Source organism: Numida meleagris, chromosome 1 (assembly GCF_002078875.1).
Source record: "Numida meleagris isolate 19003 breed g44 Domestic line chromosome 1, NumMel1.0, whole genome shotgun sequence".
Classification (NCBI taxonomy): domain Eukaryota; kingdom Metazoa; phylum Chordata; class Aves; order Galliformes; family Numididae; genus Numida; species Numida meleagris.
In genome coordinates, this window is record NC_034409.1 from 155568991 (window position 1) to 155587660 (window position 18670).

Here is an 18670-nt window from a genome sequence, read left to right on the forward strand (position 1 = left end):
TGGAAAACATGAGGCAAATCTAACACATTGCTTCCATGCAATTTAAGTGAATAACAAAGAATGTCATATTAGAGTATTTTCCAAGAAATGTTTATTGCCAAATGTTAGTGAATAGTAATGTACATTTAATCAGGAGAGTATTTCACATAAATTCCAATTAATTAGAATACATTTTTCCTATTGCCAGTATTAAGAGATAAGTTGTGTTCAACAAAGTTTAAATTATATCTGAAGAACATATTTGATTTTGATGCACATTTTACTAAGTATTAAAAGGTATATGAGCCAGTTCATTCAAGAGTGATGTATAGTCTACTTAACAAAGTGTTTACATTTATGATTAATGGTTAGGTACTTTGTGAATGAGAGCACCTGTAATTCCCACATTTTCTGGTAGTCTCTTGGGAATGCCAATGGATAGATATATTTAAAGGTACTAATGTAAATATTCACGAGTCAAAAAATTCTATTGACTACTGAGTTTTTTTTTTTTTTTCTTTTATTTTGGGAAACGAGTTATTTCTATCCAAAAATTAGAAATGATATCAATGTTAAGAAATTAAGATTTCAGAAATTATTGAAGACAGATTTAAGATAAATACTAAACTGCAAATCCACAACTTTTATTAGGCTTGAAAATATTCTACCTCGAGTACACACTAGTAATTACAATTACTTTCATTGACAATTACTATGATTTGTATTGCGATAAAACAGATACTTCCTACGCAAATTTGTATACAACAAATTACAGTATGTTACTGCAACCCTTGACCAATGGCTTCAACTTAGTTTTCTGCAGCACAACTGTGTGACTTTAGCAGAGTTTCTCTGAGAAAATTAAGTGTGTGAGAGTAAATGGTCTAAAGCCATGCATGGAAAGAAAAAAGCGGGGACAAGAAAGAAGTGTAAGTGTTGAGATTGTGATAATCATCAGGTTAGAGATTCTGTATGAAAAAAATGCTAAGAAATCTTGAGGAAAAAGACAGAACATGAGAAGATGGTAATTTAGCAGCCCTAAGGATCATTGTTCCAGAGAACACGGAGGCTTTTCTTCTGTCTGACTACTACCTTCCCTGCTAACTGAGACTCATCAGGGATCAGTCACTAGCAATGGCAAACATATTGATGTGTAGCATGGTAGCTCATTGGTTATAACTACCTACTATCTAGTTATGTAGTTATCTAGTTATGCAGTTAGTTACCGAAAAAACAGTTTTCAAAAAAATATCATGAAACTTACTGTAGCTTTCATACACATGAAGGTGAAAAGATGCAGTTTTATTAATTTGTTTCAATTGCTCAGAATATCTACAATATACTTAATGTCAGTCAAAAGCCTGCTAAAACAGGGATATCTGAATGTTCTTTTCATTTTTCATTTTTACTTTGATGGGTGTCAATTATATACTAACTTCCATATAGTTGAAAAAATACATACCCATAGCATACACAGTATGTATGCACAGTAACTCTGTTAATATTTTTAACTTCCTCATGTATGACAGGATAGGACAGGACAGAACAATTGGAATGAATCTTCAGAGGTCATCAAGTCCAATTGCACTGAAAACAGAATACACCATTCAGTTGGCAGAGCACTTCAAGCCGGTACAAGCTTTAGAAACTACAAGAACATTCAAATCTTCCAAAACCAGAACAGAACAAAACAGCTGACAGTAACAACTTGGTAGATAAACGGAATACGAAAGATTGCTGTTGGTTCCATTTAAAAACTACAGCCCAATTGTCAAAGTGAATACACAAAGTTTTATTGCAAAGAAGACAGTTGCTCAAAAGTTTATCAAAATGATCCTATCAATTAGAGCTTACTTCAGTCAAAGGCCTCCCCTTTAAATCATCAGATTCCAGTTTTTTGTAGGTTTCTTTCTACTAAAGTTCAAGCATGTCTAAAGATACTGCACTCTTTTTGGACAGTTGGACACACTAGCCATCTAGCTATCTATAGATCTACATTTGCATCCAGCCTAGCCACTGCAGAAGCCTAATCACCGGCTTTGTTACTCATACCTCCTTACCAGTTGTACATAGCTGCATAACTAAAATTAGACAGCATTTCTCCATCTTACATATTGATTTAATTTACATGTAAAGCGATATAACTTTTATAAATTACTGGAATAAATTACTTAGGGAAATTGTAGACTTTCTATCATAAGCATTTTTTAAAAAAGCAAAAAAGCATTTGTCAAAAACAGTCATAGATGATTCAGATGTCAGGAGAAAATATTAGATTAAAAAATGTTTGGGGTTCATCTTTATTTCCTAATTCTACAGTGTCATTTATGTATAGACTATAAATGACAAGAAACTATATCAAAACATGAAGTTAAACATATTCACTATGACAGTAATTGTGGTCTCATGACACTGAAATCTACGACATTATCCCATGATAAATGATTGTGGCCAAAGGGTTAAAAATGTAGAGCAGTTAATAAGGTAAAATCAGAGAAATCATAGTAGGAAAGCCATTCTGCATACAAGAATAATTCTAACTACGTGATACTATACTATACTATACTATACTATACTATACTATACTATACTATACTATAAGGTAATACATTTTAAAGCATTTAATAAACAAACAAACAAGAAGAAATCCATAGTGCCCACACAATTACTGTTTTTGTATTACATTGTTGAAAGGGGAAAATATGAAGCAATTTGTGATCCTAAATTATAATTTTAACTCTTAGAAGTATAATGGAATCTGTACAGAAGACTAGGCTTTGAAATTGTTCAAGAAATTACAATAACCTCGTTTAAATTACAAAATAATTAAAAGGGGAAAAAACATGCACACACACAGAATCATAGAATCACAGAATCACAGAATGGATTTTATTGGAAGGGAATTCTAGTGGTCATCTGTTCCAGCCCTCTTACTTAAGCAGCGCCACCTAGAGTGGCTTACCCATGGCCACATCTGGATAGTTTCTGAATGTCTCCAAGTTCAAAGAACAAATAAGTACATAAAACAAAACAAAACACCACATTCTCAAATATCTGATTTTTTTTTTACTTTGGTAGGACATTAAATGTGAGGACATGAAAGACCATATTTAAAAAAAACTACAAAAAAAAATATCTTTGCTTTTCAAAAGGAAGGGCAACATAAACAATAATTATTTCCTTAAAGAAACAACATTATTTCTAAATGAAATATGGTAACTTGTGCCTGAAGTTTGAAGAAGTTATTTGATTATGGTATTCCAAGACACAACACACTGAGATGCATTGCAAATAAAGACCTTACTGTCATTAACAGTTTCTTATAAATTAAAGTAGCATACTGAGATTCAACACTGCAGTATATGAATTTCCCATACATAAATATTCCTCTATTCAATCACAAAGTCAGAAGTTGCCCAAACATCATGTTTCAAGAACAGGGGCTCCATCTGCAGATCTGAAATGTAAAAAATTCCACTAATAATACTAGTGTAAAACAACACTTGGTACAAGAATACAGGTTGCAACTAGAAATTATTTTTGTGCGGCAAAAACTTAACTTCCTAAACTGGAAGTATATAATTTTGCACAGTGTACAATGCCATCTACTGAGAACAGAAAATAAGAGAAGCATAAGGTAGTATCATCTGATGCTAGATAACATCCCAAACAATGGAAGAGACCTCTGTGAGAACGCGATTCTTACATGAGACCTGAAAACAGCAAAATGCTTCTCTTCTAAGTGCATATATCCATTAGGGACTAAAATCAGTATGGACAGGAAGCTACCTCCAATGGACAATGAGACTATGATATGGAGAGAAAGTGAGGAGATATCATGAACATCATATATTGTTTAATACATGTTTTAAAACACACATTTCAAGTACAATATGATTTATTCCTTAAGTAATTCTGTGTGAATGAAATGTAGACAAATTTCAAAGTCTTTGACATGGTCCCTCACCACATTCTTCTCTCCAAATTGGAGAGGTATGGATTTGAAGGATGGACTGTTTGATGGATTAAGAACTGGTTGGCTGGTTGCAGCCAAAGGGTTGTGATCAATGGTTCTATGCCTGGGTGGAGGCCACTCACAAGTGGTGCCCCCCAAGGCTCGGTCTTGGGACCAGTGCTCTTCAACATCATCATCAGTGACACAGATGATGGAATCGTGAGCACCCTCAGCAAGTCTGCAGATGACACCAAGCTAAGTGGTGCAGTCAATACATTGGAGGGAAGGGAAGCCATCCAGAGGGACCTGGACAGGCTGGACAAGTGGGCCCACGAGAACCTAATGAGGTTCAACAAGGCCAAATGCAGGGTGCTGCACTTGGGCCAGGGCAATCTCAGGTATTTTTACAAACTGGGGGAAGAAATCTGCAGGGAGAGCAGCCCTGCAGAGAAGGACTTGTGAGTCCTGGTGGATGAGAAGCTGGACATGAACCAGCAGTGTGTGCTGGCAGCCCGGAAGGCCAACTATGTCCTGGGCTGCATTAAAAAAGAGGTCGCCAGCAGGGAGAGGGAGGTGACTGTCCCCCTCTACTCAGCTCTCGTGAGGCCCCATCTGGAGTACTGCATCCAGGCCTGGGGACCCCAACACAAGAAACATGCTCTTGGAATGAATCCAGAGGAAGGCCACTAAATTGATCAGAGGGCAGGAATGCCTCCCCTATGAAGAAAGGTTGAGGGAGTTGGGCTTGTTTAGCTTGGAGAAGAGAAGGCTCCAGGGAGACCTCACTGTGACCTTTAAGTACTTGAAGGGAGCATATAAACAGGAGGGGAAATGATTGCTTATGAGCATGGATAGCAATAGGACAAGGGGGAATGGTTTTAAACTAAGGCAGGGGAGATTTAGGTTAGATATTAGGAGGAAGTTTTTCACTCAGAGGGTGGTGATGCACTGGAACAGGTTGCTCAGGGACGTTGTGGATGCCCCATCCCTGGAGGCATTCAAGGCCAGGCTGGATATGGCCCTGTGCAGTTTGGTCTAGTGGTTGGCGACCTTGCCCATGGCAGGGGGGTTGAAACTAGATGACCTTTGAGGTCCTTTTCAACCCAGGCCATTCTATGACTACTTTTCTTGATACAGCTTAGTAACTGAATTTTGCTTAAACCTTTCAACTGAGAAGAAAAAATGATAATTTTTTACATTAATAGAAGTTAATTGCTGTTCTGTTCTTCAAGATTTTTCACCTTAATTGTAGGCTGTACAAAGAAAATATTCATTTAGAAATACATAGAACAATAACACTCAGATGACAGAATTTTGCTCTTCACTTAATTTCTGAAATAGTGAAATTTTAATACACTAATATAAGATTACTACATTTGTTACCAGAAGTATTTTTCTGAACAACTGTATTCTATAAGCTATTTATTCCTCAAAATGAAACTATCAATATTTTCTTCTTTCAATATTCATATTTTCTACTTTCTACATACCTACTTTTCTACACTGATTTAAAGTCATTTAGAAGGTAAATAATATTCTTAAAACAAGATTCTTAAAACAAAATTCTCAAAACTAAAACAATGTTATCATGTTTATTAGATTAAGAATTTTGATTTTTAATATTATAATCTACGAGGACACTATTTATTTCTATCAAATATAGCAAGAAATAAAATTATGAGTCAGATTTTTAAAAACAAACATTCCTTTAAAAATAATATAGGCACAGAGAAACATAATAAAATACCTATCATCATTTGTGGGTAAATATCAAAAATCATGTTTGTTATTTAACTCAGAAAACCAACTTCTTTCCTTTTTACTCAGTGACTGTTGTATTCACATTACATCCCAGTGTCTTCTGACATTAAGATTGCTTATTCAGATGTCAGCATCTTGAAGGCCGTATCAACTTGGAAAGTTGCTCAAAAGATAACTTCTCTGATGATACAGCTTTACAAATCTGCTTTTATTCTTACTGATTTTTTTTTCTTAAGAGAACTCTAGAAATCGTTCATTTTCTGTCAAATACTGAAAGGTTTTCAAGGGTGAAAACCCCTGAAAACATATTTTTCTTCTTTACTTCAAAGGAATCTCTAAGCAGAAATGTAAGTATCATAAGGTCATGTCTACAACAGTAAATAAAATCTCCCAGTGCCTGTCTTCTGCTCTGCTCAGGCTCCGGGACTCAGGCCAAAAGGCATGGCACAATTTACCTCCATATGGCTAACTGCTCTTATCCTCTATAACACTGTCTATATCCAAAGTGCCTGTTGAGTGTCTTTCCTATGCTAATTCCTGTACTAGTTTCTGAGAATGATAGTTTGAACAAACCAAAATCATTTCAGTGCCTGTGATAATGCCTTAACAGTTTTGGTCATCTTACGCCAGCTCCATTGGCTCTGTTTAATCTAATTAATTCTAACTTAATTTACTAATATATGTGTAGTGGTAAACTCAGATTATTATTATTTTCATTTCATAGTCTATTTTCAAACTTCATTGTTGTTATTTGCTAATATATAATTTGTCAGAAGTTTTAACTTCAGACTGTAAATAAATGTTAAATAAAAAATCACCAGAACTTCACATTTTTTGAACAGAACATGAAAGCAAGCCAGTTCTTAGAGTTCAGAGTCAAAGAAAAAAATACAGCCATTTCCTGAATCTAGCTAAGGAAAAGCAACATATTTTCTTTGCATCACCAGAATTTCTGTGGATAATTCACAGATGCATTGTCACAAGTGTAAGATTTAAATCAAGACAACGCAATAATTTTACAAAGATACTGAAATGCTATCACCTATAATTGACAGTAACAGCTTCCATGTGGATTCACAAACGGTTCAGGTGAATGACTTCCAAATGGTGGAGTATGGCATAGAAGTGCAAAGGCGTGTGCTCTGCCAAACCTGCACTAAGTCTAGGTTAGCTATTTCTATTGAACATTGTTTTGGAAAGAAGGTATTGACAATCTTTTCAAATAACAGTAATCTATAGCCTTCCTAGGAACTGTTGGTATCAATGCATGAACAAGGCATCTCTCAGGAGAACTGATAATTATCACAGAGAAACTATGGTAACTGATTTTAGAATTGAAGAATCTCCATATTTTTCAATTCACTTAACGACAACGTCTTAAAGTCAATGAGTAATATAAGTAAAACCAAGTAAAAGTTTTCAATCATTATTTCTATGATTTTATACTGTTATGTTCTCAAGACATAGTTTACTTGTGAATTTTTACCCTTGACAAATCATGTAGCATTTCCTAAGTGAAATTTTTTGACCGTTTAAAAACTGCTTTTTTAGGGTGTGTTTATACATCTTTAAGAAGCAACTGTTCCTCAACATAAGATAACTGGCCGTGTTCTTCTAGGCTCATGAGGTAAAGAATAAAATGTGTTTGTTCAAATCAGGACTGGGAGTAATTAATCTATCATTCTTTTACCCAGCATTACTAAGGGGGCAGTAAGTAACAACTTCAGAGAATTCTTAGAATCACAGAATGTCTTAGAATCATAGAATCATGGGCAGTCTGATCTAGTGGCTGGCAACTCTGCCCATGGCAGCGGGGCTGGAACTAAATGATCTTTAATGTCCCTTTCCAACACCCCTGCCATGGGCAGAGTTGCCAACCACTAGATCAGACTGTCCAGGGCCCCATCCAACATGACCTTGAAAATTCTTGCTACTCTCTAAAATAAATGTAGATTATCATGTGATCACAGCTACAGACGTCTACCCTGTACTATCCTAACTCCCTGTTAATTTTGAGAAAAATGTGATTCAACCTTTTAACTTATCAAAAAACAAATTCATTCTCTAAACTGACATCTCAGCTGAAAACTCACTATAGATAAAATATACACGAGTTGATATGTAAATAAGTTCTGGCTTACTGATTTTCTAGTTTTATTCTTTCTTTCTTGCTATTAGAAAACAATCATAGTTACTAAGTGTGACGATGTTGCCTTGCTTTAGTCATTTCTGTTGAAATATTTACAGTATTTGGGGAGGGTAATCAGATCTACAACTTGAAATTCCTCCTCTTACCAACATGAAAGCATTATAGGTATACATTATGCACAATTGCTTAGTTACTCATTACTGTCTTTTCCCAGTTTCACATTTTTATGATCTATACTGATTCAGCATATGTCTACATTTTATAAAGCTTTATATATGACAGAAGTTTAAAAAATAAGCCTAATACATTATGTTTTTATCATGTATGATGCTGCCACTTTCTTCAGTAAGTTTAGACCTCTCAGTGGACATCCAGTCCCATCAATTTCTTTAGCTTGAGTATTCTTATAGCTATGTTTCATAGCATCTTTTTAACACTCTCAGACTCTTGCTTCTGAATGCATGATTAATGACCTACAAAATCAGCATCTTTATAACTGAAGTACATGCTCATTCATTCATGTGAGAATTCTCACATTCAAGTGAGAACTGTTTTAAAACTGCTCATTCTATTATCATTATTCTAAGCACAGTGATTTCTCCTCCTGCTTTTTGTTCAGCAAAATTTACTGCCTTCTGGATCATAAATACATGCCAGGTTAAAATCAAATGATAAAATTACCCTTAATGCTTTTAGTTTGCTGAGAGGTATACCTTTTCTCTTATTAATAACACTTTATCTTATTATGTATGCCACTCCATAAGTAATGCCTCCTATTTATTTTCATGGAAACTACAGTAGATACAATAACACTATTTGACAGAGCAAATTCTTAGCTATTTTTCAACACAGTCGCCCCTATTAGCTGTGCATTTTTACCAGAAATGAACAAGAGCCTGCATGTTGTACTTATAGAAGTCTGCACCAGCAGAGGTGACCCATTGTTGCTGTTGCCACTGCAGAAACACACCACCCACAGCCTCACTGTGCTGACATCCACTGTCTGGTCTCCAAAAACATTCAGCAAGTGTTGATGAATGTCAATGGGCGCAATATTTTCCACACGGAAGAATTCACTTACACACTTTTGTTTCATTTACAGTTCTGCATCAGATGCCATTTTGTCAGACTGCCCCTCTGCTGTCATCTGTCACATGGCAACAAAAAGTACCAGGGTATCGGCGGGAAGTTCAACCTCTACTGCCTTATCAACAATACTCCCCTCTGACTTTGTGGGCCAACATAATCAAATAAGAGATGCTGCTTTCAGAGAAGCCCTCATAATAATGGTTGGTCCACAATAACACTCATCATCACTCATCACCTTCAGACTTGTGTTTGGACTTCATGTAAATGAATGTGGAGACACAGATATAATATGACTATTTAGAACCTTAAGTCTATAGTTAGCAGATTACATTGTGTGAAGTTTCTTCTGTTTAGAATCTGTTGCTTCTTTGAGCAATCAATAAATGCAACTACAATTCATTAGCATTTCCAATCCACCAATTCTTTTTGGGGTACAGGGTATAACATGTAAATGGCTTAATGTAAAACATGTGAAAACCAACCAAAGAAAAGAATTAGCCCCCTATCAACAAGGTTTGCAATGGGAAGAAGGAAAAAAGGAGGTTAATCAAATTTGACCAATTTTGATACCTACTACGAAGTCCTTTTCACTGAATTGTTTTTTTACTTCTTGGAAGATTTATTAAAAGAATATATATCTCTAGGCCATTTTTTCCTAAAAAGAATGAGCAGAAATCTTTTTTTTTTTTTTTTTCAGAACATAACAGTGAATTTGTTTGCAAAGCATTAGAAACACAAAAAGAAACTTTCAAAAATCTGAAACAACAGAGACCTAAAAACTATCCTCTCTTATCTCTTAACCTAACTAAACAGATGAAGAAGAAAAAGCCATAAGCATTTTCAAGCAAAGTTGCTAAAGTTATTCAAGCTCTGTGTGGTTATTTATCTGGGGAAGTTGAAAGAGGTGAAGAGTTCAGAAATATGTCATTTAATAAACAAAAATACAATGTGATACAGTATATTCTAGTGTGTAACAGACTTGACAGCTCATCCACATTTATTACTACCTTGGTTACACTTCACGGGTAAGGAGGGAAACGTGTAACATATCAAAATGTTTCCCTTCAGTAACTTAGAGATATTTATTTTCACAAATTTGTTCACATGTTTACGTCAACCCCCTATATGTAATCTAAACTAATGTTTTTGTTGTAATTGCTTGTGTTGTGTATTGTATGTGAGCAAGGTCCGTAGACCTACAATAGAGAATTATTTTTATTTTTCCTGGGTAGAGGAGAAAGTTCACAAGTTACCACATTAAGTCTAGATAACCTATAGAGTTAATCATATTATGTAGCAGAAATTTCAATTGAAATTTAAAAGACATTTGTGTTCACCTTGTCATGCGGTAGTCTAGAATTTCTCCTTTGCCTCACTGGCATATGTCAAAAGTGTTTGCAGGGAAACATGAAGATAAGAAACTCTGAAAAACTAAGAAAAACAGTTTCATCTTTTTTCTAGAAAAAAACAATTTATTCATGAAGTATATGTAGTGACAACAGATACTTCTCTGGTGTAGCTTTTTTTGGTGTAGCTCTTGTTCACTGTACATTGACAAAATACTTTATTTATACTTGTGAATGTGCTCTGAATAAGAACATTAAGAGAGCTTTCTAGCTTTTTTTTGATGATAGAAAAGTGTTCATACATTTTCGTATTTGAAATTAGCTGTAAGATGCTGGCGAAAAATCAGGTATATATACTACATTAATGTATCACTTAGTTGTGAAAAATGTTTATGTACTAAAATGTGAAGGAATCAAGTAGTGTTACAATGCATATAAAACCCTACACAGAATACAATGAAGAGCTGAGACTTCAATCATTAAACAAAATTAATGCAAGACTCTTTCAGTTACTGATGTAATTGAAATAATAACAACCCATAATATTTTTTCCTTTTTTCTTCATAATTTTTACCTAGTCTGTAGTGGAAAGCTAATAAAGGACTGAATCACTTTCTTGGGTGATCTGTAATACATTCACTGAATGACAAAGTATATTTAGAAAAAAATGTTACAATATATTGCTATTTATACTTATCTAGGTAACAGAAAAAAAGAAAATCTATGCAACATAGTTTAGATGAAACTAAATAAAAATCTATCAGCTACTCACAACAAATGATTAACTGAAGTGTTAATACAACGTTAATCAAGTGTTAATCTTACATAAGAATTACAATAGGATAAGGAAAATAGGCAATTCTCCTGGAGCCTTTCCCAATAAATTAAGAGGTGTTAAATACCATTTGTTATGTACATGGAATCGCAGAATCATAGAGTTGCTCAGGTTGGAAAAGACCTACAAGATCATCAAGTCCAACTGCAACCCAACCGTACCACCCTAACAACCCACCGCTAAATCATGTCCCATCTCTTCTAGCTTGTAACCAGGCATTAAGTAACCAGGTTTTCATTACGGATGATTTCACATATCTTTTCAAAGAGGTGCATTTCTAAAGTTTCTGAAATGATGAAAGTTTAATTCTATTCTAGATGAAGACTTCTATGCTCTTCTTCTCATTGCTCTCCCAAACAGTACATATTCACTCACATCAGTTGTTAGATAAAAGCAAACTGTCTCTGCTGCTTTCTTTAAAGGGTTTTTGTCTTTTTTTTTTAGCACTGAATACCAAGAGCAAAACTGAGACGCTAGAGAGTTTGCAGTCCAGTTGCGACATAAATCAATATTTAAAATGCACAGTGGAAATTTTTCTTCTCTTGAAAGTAGGAGTATATGTCCTGAATTTCTTGTTCTGTTCAATACAGAACTTAATTAAAGTTAAAACAGAAAGCCTAATATCAGTTTGCAACTAGAAGTACAGCTGCAGTGACAAACTAAATAAAGCAGTAATAAAACTGTTAATTAATGTTTGAGTTCTGTGTTTCTCTGGAGGATTTTTAAAGCTATAGTGTTTTATGAATGAGTCAGAACATTCTAACTTGAGGGAAAGAGTTCCTTCAGTTTTTATCCCTGAATTCACAATGAGTTAGTATAACAAACTTTTGGTAGCTCACAAGTACATGGATGAAGCAGACCAAAGCAGAGAGTTTCTTGAGGAAACTAACATTTTTTTTCAACACTTTCCTAGTAACATACCTTTTTCTAAAATACTATTTTCTAAGGTACAAGCAGATTTCAGGCATTCTGTACATTGTCTTATTTCTGGCAACTTTTCACGCATTTTGATTTATGAGCTTGCAGGTAATGATATGTAGTGTAGTTTTGCAGTGTAGTATCCCTCTCCCACATTTCACCATGAAGCTTTTAATTCCAGAATCATGTCCCAGATGCACAGAATACTTTGTGACATCCATCCCATGTGGGCAGATGTTCCCAAACAGATTTCTCTGTTGTGAAGGAACTTCCCTTGGGTTTAGCACTGTCAGACTGCATTAAGAGCACATATAAGAGGTAAGAAATGGATGTGTAGTACTATTTCAGTTTGACACACTGTTTGTCTAGCCTCTGTTTTCTACTGGTACAGCAACACTGAGCCAAGAGGCTAATGAATGGAGCCTGCAGAATAAATCGTTAACCTGTAACCTCATCCAGTCAGCACGCAGTCTATTAAGTTTGTACTCCTGTGATTCATGTTCTTGTGTTTACCGCTACTGCTGCATTTGTTTCCATGTATTTTTTTCCCAGTATTATATAGTGTAATCCAAACCAAAATAGCAAGGTGCTGGAGGGGGAGCAGGGGCTGTGAGAGACAATTAGCGACCTGCCGACTTACTTGCGTGAGGATGACTGAAGCATCCCTTTCCCTGTGTCTCTTCAAACTGATGGCCCCAGAGCACATCTGCGTCACATGGAAGGGAGGGGGCGGCTTGGCGAGAGGCACTGAGACACACAGAAAATTGTACAGTGAGGACCTTGACAGCCTCACAGGCGTGATTTCACCCCCCACCCCCCTCCTACATACAGCATATATAAAGGAGCCCCGCTTTAACCCTGTGCCAGCTCTCCGGCTTTGCTATCCCAGATAACAGCAGGCATGGGACTCCCCTGAGAAATGGGATGGGAAGGCGGGAGGTGGAGAGAGGCTTCCAGGTGACTTCTCCTCCTCCAGCAACGCTCGGGCACGGAGCTCCAGGAGGCAGAGGAAGAGCCACCTGCCTCCTGCCGTGGCTGCCGCTGCCGGTCCTCTCCGGGCGCCAGCCCCGCTCGCTCCCCTGTTCATCAAATTACCGCTTCTTTGCAGCCTCTCTCACCCGCTCTTCTCTCGCAAGTGCCTGTCTCCCCTGAGAGGTGTCTCTCATTTCTGCCTCTCTCTCCTCCCCTTTCCACTGATCACCGTGCAATTCTCGTCAGCTCTGGGCATCTCTTCCTCTCCCTTCCCTGTGCTGGGTGTCTCTACCTCCTCTCGGCTCTGTGCATCGCTCCATCCATCCATCCTCTCTCTCTCTCCGCACTGGTGTGTGCGCGCATCTCCCTCCTGCCGGCGGCTGCCAGCCCTCGCCCTGCAGCGCTGCCCGGAGCAGCAGCCGCCGCCGCCCGGCCCTGCCCGGCCGCCGTGAGTCCCGCCTCAGCCCGCGCCCGTCCTCCGCCCGCCGCGGCACCATGTCCGGCTCCGGCAGGAAAGACTTCGACGTGAAGCACATCCTTCGCCTCCGCTGGAAACTGTTCAGCCACCCCTCGCCGGCGGGCGGCCCGGCGGGGGGGGGCTGCCTGCCGCCCGACAGCAGCTTCGAGCACTGGGGGCCCAGCCAGAGCCGCCTGCTGAAGAGCCAGGAGAGAGGCAACGGCGCCTTCTGGAAGAAATCCGCCTCCTCCGCCTCCTCCTCGGCGGCCACCACCGCCAGCCCGCCCAACGGGACGCTGCTGCCCGCCGGCGGCCGGCCCCGCGGGGGGCACGGCCCGGGGCCTCCGCCGCCCCGCACCGTCTTCTACGTGGAGTCCCTGGAGGAAGAAGAGGAGGAGGCGGAGGCGGCGCCCGGCGGGATGGAGGTTGCCCGGGAGCCCGAGAAGCCCCTGGCGCCGCCGGAGCAGAAGGAAGTGCCGAGAGGCTGCGCGGATGGCGAGGGCCCCGCAACAGGTGACGGAGGCGGGCACAGGTAGGGAAGCGCGTTGGCTTACCCTACGCGGGCCGGGGGCAGCGGGAGGCCGTGCCCTGCCGTGCGGCTGGGAGGAGCTACGGGAGCGGGGCGCGCGGAGGAAAGTTTGCTGGGAGCTGGGGTGGGGGGCTGCCTCGTTTCAGCCACCGCGGTTTGCAGCAGGGGAGCGGGAGGGCGGCCCCGGGGTCCCGGGTGAGCGTGGCCTGCTGCGTCGCCAGCCCTCGCCACCCAGCTTTTGGAGTAGTTCCCCGAAAGGCGAGTGTGAGGTGGTGATGTTCTGCGCTTTGAGGTGTCAGGTGAACGCTGAAAAAGCAGCGTCTCCTTTCTGGGAACTCTGCCTTGAAATATTGTTAGAGAAAAGTAAGCATTTAAGAGTCATGAACTGAGTGATACCTGAGAATACGTAAGAACCAGCGAGTCACGGGCAGGTTCTGGTAGCTTCACATGGAATGTCTTTGAATGTTGAACCCTTTCTTTCCTTCTCAATCCCACTCCCCAGCAGAAACAGAAATTAAAGTTATTAGAAGAGGGAAATGTAGCTCAGACAGAGCTTCCAGAAGTACTGTCATACTCATAATAACGAGAAACTCTTCGTTGGTTTAATTCTGAGTGCCCAATCTCCCAATGGGTAAAGTAATTTTATTGTTAGCTCCCTTGTCATTTTCTGCTTTTTCTGTGGACAATAAACATACAGTTCAATTTCCAAATAGAAAAGAAATACCTAGCATTCTTATGCCATAACTTATGTTCTTCTTACTGAAAGTAAAACATATTATATCAAATACTTAATTAGATAAAGAGACAACTGTGTATTTTTTCATTAACGTAGCTGTACATATACATCAAATTTCAGCTTTTTTTTCGCATAGAGCTAATTAGAGAAGTGGGGAATATATTCTAAAGCATACATCCTCTGCTTTAAACTCTTAATTGTGTTATCAGTGGAGTTCATTTCATAGAAACTGTATCAATTAAACTAGTGTGGAATAGCTGTTCAATGACAGTATATGTTATTAGGTAAAAGATCACTGATGCTAAAATTTCCATAAACATTGGAAGTTATTCTAAACAAGAATCATGGAATCATAGAATGGCTTAGGTTGGAAGGGAACTCAAAGATTATTAGATGCCTATGGGATTTGATCGAAAATATTATTAAGATAAATTGTAAAGACAGGTAAGATCACTCTCCAAGATTCACTCTCCAAGGTTTCTGAACACAATAGGTTAAAAACTGACACAAATACAATGCCACTGTATATGTTATATATTCTGTGTACCATTGAGTGTCTTCAGAGATGTACATACTGGCAGATATTTTGATGGCACCACTTAATTTGTCCATAAGTGTTGACTTTCTAGGATGAACTTTCTCACAGAATCATAGAATCATGTAATCATCAATGCTGGAAAACACCTCCAAGATCATCCAGTCCAGCCATCCACCTATCACCAATAAATCATCACATCACATAAGTACTCTGTGATACATATCTAATTTACTGCTTTTGGATTTTTCTAGCCCATTTCTTCCATGTTTTTTATTTATGGCTAGTGAAACAACACATCTAGTCATCAATGGACACTAGACTTGTTGAAGTCATATGCTAAAGTTTGCTGAAATTCAAAATAATGAAGATATCATTGTATTATTAATGAAGGTGACATTTTGAAATATGAAAACGTTTAAGGTATTTTACAGTCTGAGACTCCAGTTTTGTTTTTCCATCCAAGAACTTTTAGTTTATCCATATCAATTTTGAATGCTCTGAAAAGAGATGATCAAATACTGAAAAAATGGTGGTGGTGTTCTTTACTGCCTAGTGCCTGATTCCATGGTCCAAAAATCTTCCTGTCCCTCAACATCTGTTCTTTTTTGTAGAAATTATCTTTTTGTAAATGATGCCAACTTTTCTACTTTGTTATGGAGATAAAAAGTTGTGTACATATATATATATAAATGCACTTCAATCCTGAATGATAGATGCTACCAGATATGTAAACAGCCATACATTCTTAGCTCTCAGCAAGCCTTCAGGCTAACATCTGCAGTTTTTTTGGTACAGTGAGTATAAAATTGTTAGCTCGTGGCTCCTGTTAGAATTTTCTCCTGAGCACAGAATCACAGAATCATGGAATTGTAGAATTTCAGAATCACAGATTCACGGAATGACTTGGGTTGGAAGGGACATTAAAGATCATCCAGTTCTACCCCACTGCTGTGGGCAGGGCTGCCACCCACCGGATCAGGCCACCCAGGGCTTCATCCAGACTCTGTTGAATCCCTCCAGGGATGGGGCAGCCACAGCTTCTCTGAGCAACCGCAACCTGTTCCAGTGCTTCCTCATGCTCTGAGATGCAGTTCTAATGTTTTTTGTTTTTTTTTTTTCCAAACAGGTTTGTTTCTTGGTGTGGTTTGGTTCTAGGAAAGAATGGAAGTGGAAGAGAAGTCATGTGTTGTTATTTTGTCCTCCCTAGGATACATGACTGAAACTTCAGGATTCGCTGTCACTTGAATCGGTAGAATAACTAGTAACAAAAGGAAGTTCTTAGCTGTGTGGATAATTACAGTGGTGATTGTGTATGATCTGTGCAAAAGATTTGTGGATATGGCAGCAGAAAGGATAGTTGTCTTCAGAATCTTCTGTTTCATTTGAGATTCTTGTGGCAAGCACACAGTCATGTACTTCTCTTGTTGTTCCCAAACTTAGTTCCATTTATTCCATCCTCTCTAAATAATTTTTATCCTAATTATTTATTTTCCTTCTGGATCTTCTCCTAGCCTTGCTCTCCTTTGCACAGTCTCAACTTTTTGTGACTGTCTGATGTAAATCCTGGGCTCTTTACGCAGATAGTCTCACTTGGTTTTCTTGACTTCTCTTATGATTTACTCTGCCATAGAACTCTCCAGTTTTTTTCTTATATTTTGTCCTAGATGCTTCCACAAATCAAGTCCAACTGTCCTCTAATTCCTTAAAAACTGTTCAGACCTCTCATTTTCTGTCACTATTTCCTGCTGTTTGTATTTCAGCATCTTTCAGAGCTTCCTCCAGCTTGTCTGTTCTAATGGAATTCTTACAGAATTTCCACTCCTGTGTTCCTTCTCCAGCACCCACTTTTGCCCTATTCTTCTGACCTCCTTCCTGAACTGCTGCCAAGTTGGTGGTACCATCTGCTATATCTAATGGGTCAATAAGACACCTGAGTGTCAGTAATTCACTGACGCAGTTTTATCTTATTTCTTTCTTAGATATTCATTTTAGAATAAAAGAAATTGTCATCCAAACATGTCTCTTTTCCTTCACTGAGTGTAGCAGTAGTCTAGAGTGACTAATTCATATTTAAATGTTCAATTTAAATGTTTAATATTCAATTAAATTTGAAAAAATGAACACAATCTGAAGTCTGTGTTGCAAATTCAAACTATTCTAAATTAATTAAATCTTGGTAGATTTTCATAGTATAAAAGTAAAGAACATATCCCTCATCCTAATAGATGCAAAGGTGCTACTCTAAAACATGGGGACAATAAACACACAAGAAACCAAGACTTAAAAGTTATTTTTTGTTGTTATCTGTGTAATTTAAATATTGGATAAAATGGTATTTTTCACAGAATCATAGAACGTTCCAAGTTTGAAGGAACCCGCAAGGATTACTGACTCCATCCCCTGGCTCCATGCAGGACTACCCAAAATTTAAACCATGTATCTGAGTGCATTGTCAAAATGCATCTTGAATTCTGTCAGTCTTTGGTGCCATGACCATTTTCTTGGGCAGCCTGTTCCAGTGCTCAACCACAATCTCGCTGAAGAACTTTTTCCAAATATCCAACTTGAACCTCCCCTGACACAGCTTCACTCAGTTTGCATGGGTCATACACTGATCTCAGAGAGCAGAGATAAGCGCCTGCACTTCTTTGAGGGAGCTGTAGGCTGCCATGATGCCTTCCCTCATGGCATGTTGGACTGAACAATCCAAAGGACCTCAGGTACTCCTCATACATCACTATGAAAAGAAAATGCTGTTTGCTCTTTCTGTAGTAAATGAGAACGTAAGTGTGGAGAAGAATAGCTGTCTCTGGAAAAGGTAATTAATTTTGAATTCTTATAGTTAAGCATTCAGAAACACTGGTGGCTGATAAAAACAGTGTTTTTATTACTGAAAGTGTGGCGTACATGTATGCACGTAGACATCTAAATCTGTATTATCTACAGTTTTCTATTTAAGTCACAGTATGTAATTATGGCAAAAGTGCATATGTTTGCATATATGCATATATGTATGCATATACAGACACTTTTTACATTCCTGTATAGTTATTAATAAATGAGTTATAGTTGTTTTTTCAGTGCTATATTTGTGAGCAGTGAAATTCACGTAAATAATATACATGGAAAAAATTAGACCATCTCATTGGAATCTTTGTTAAATTCGTAAAGATGGTGCTGCTGCGTGTAGGTTAACATGTCTTAGCACCTGGTCTTTGCTGTCTAAATCCTACTTTTTATCCCTTTGAAATATTTTATTATACGTTCTTGCAAATGGCTTAAGAGATTGCACTTTCCTTTTATATCTCAAATTTGCATTACTCAGGTGAAAACTTTTTTCTAAAAATTTTACTATAATCTTTTCACAGAATTTCCTAGTAGGTGATTTTCTCTGCTCTCAGTTACA

The 18670-nt window shown here is 38.1% G+C and overlaps 1 protein-coding gene and 1 long non-coding RNA gene across 3 annotated transcripts in view; one reads left to right on the plus strand and one right to left on the minus strand.

Moving 5' to 3' along the window:
• Positions 1255-13405, minus strand: LOC110408667. Its single transcript, XR_002444484.1, has 3 exons — positions 13297-13405; positions 12673-12779; positions 1255-1566 (listed from the first exon to the last, which is right to left on the minus strand). It is a non-coding gene; the product is annotated as an uncharacterized LOC110408667 (long non-coding RNA).
• The window catches only part of KLHL1 (kelch like family member 1), a 204962-nt gene continuing 199748 nt past the window's right edge, over positions 13457-18670 (plus strand). For both annotated transcript variants that reach the window (XM_021417641.1, XM_021417643.1), the window contains exon 1: positions 13457-13993. In XM_021417641.1, the coding sequence (XP_021273316.1) occupies positions 13500-13993 (494 nt within the window). In that variant the 5' untranslated portion in view covers positions 13457-13499. The remainder of the gene's footprint in view (positions 13994-18670) is intronic.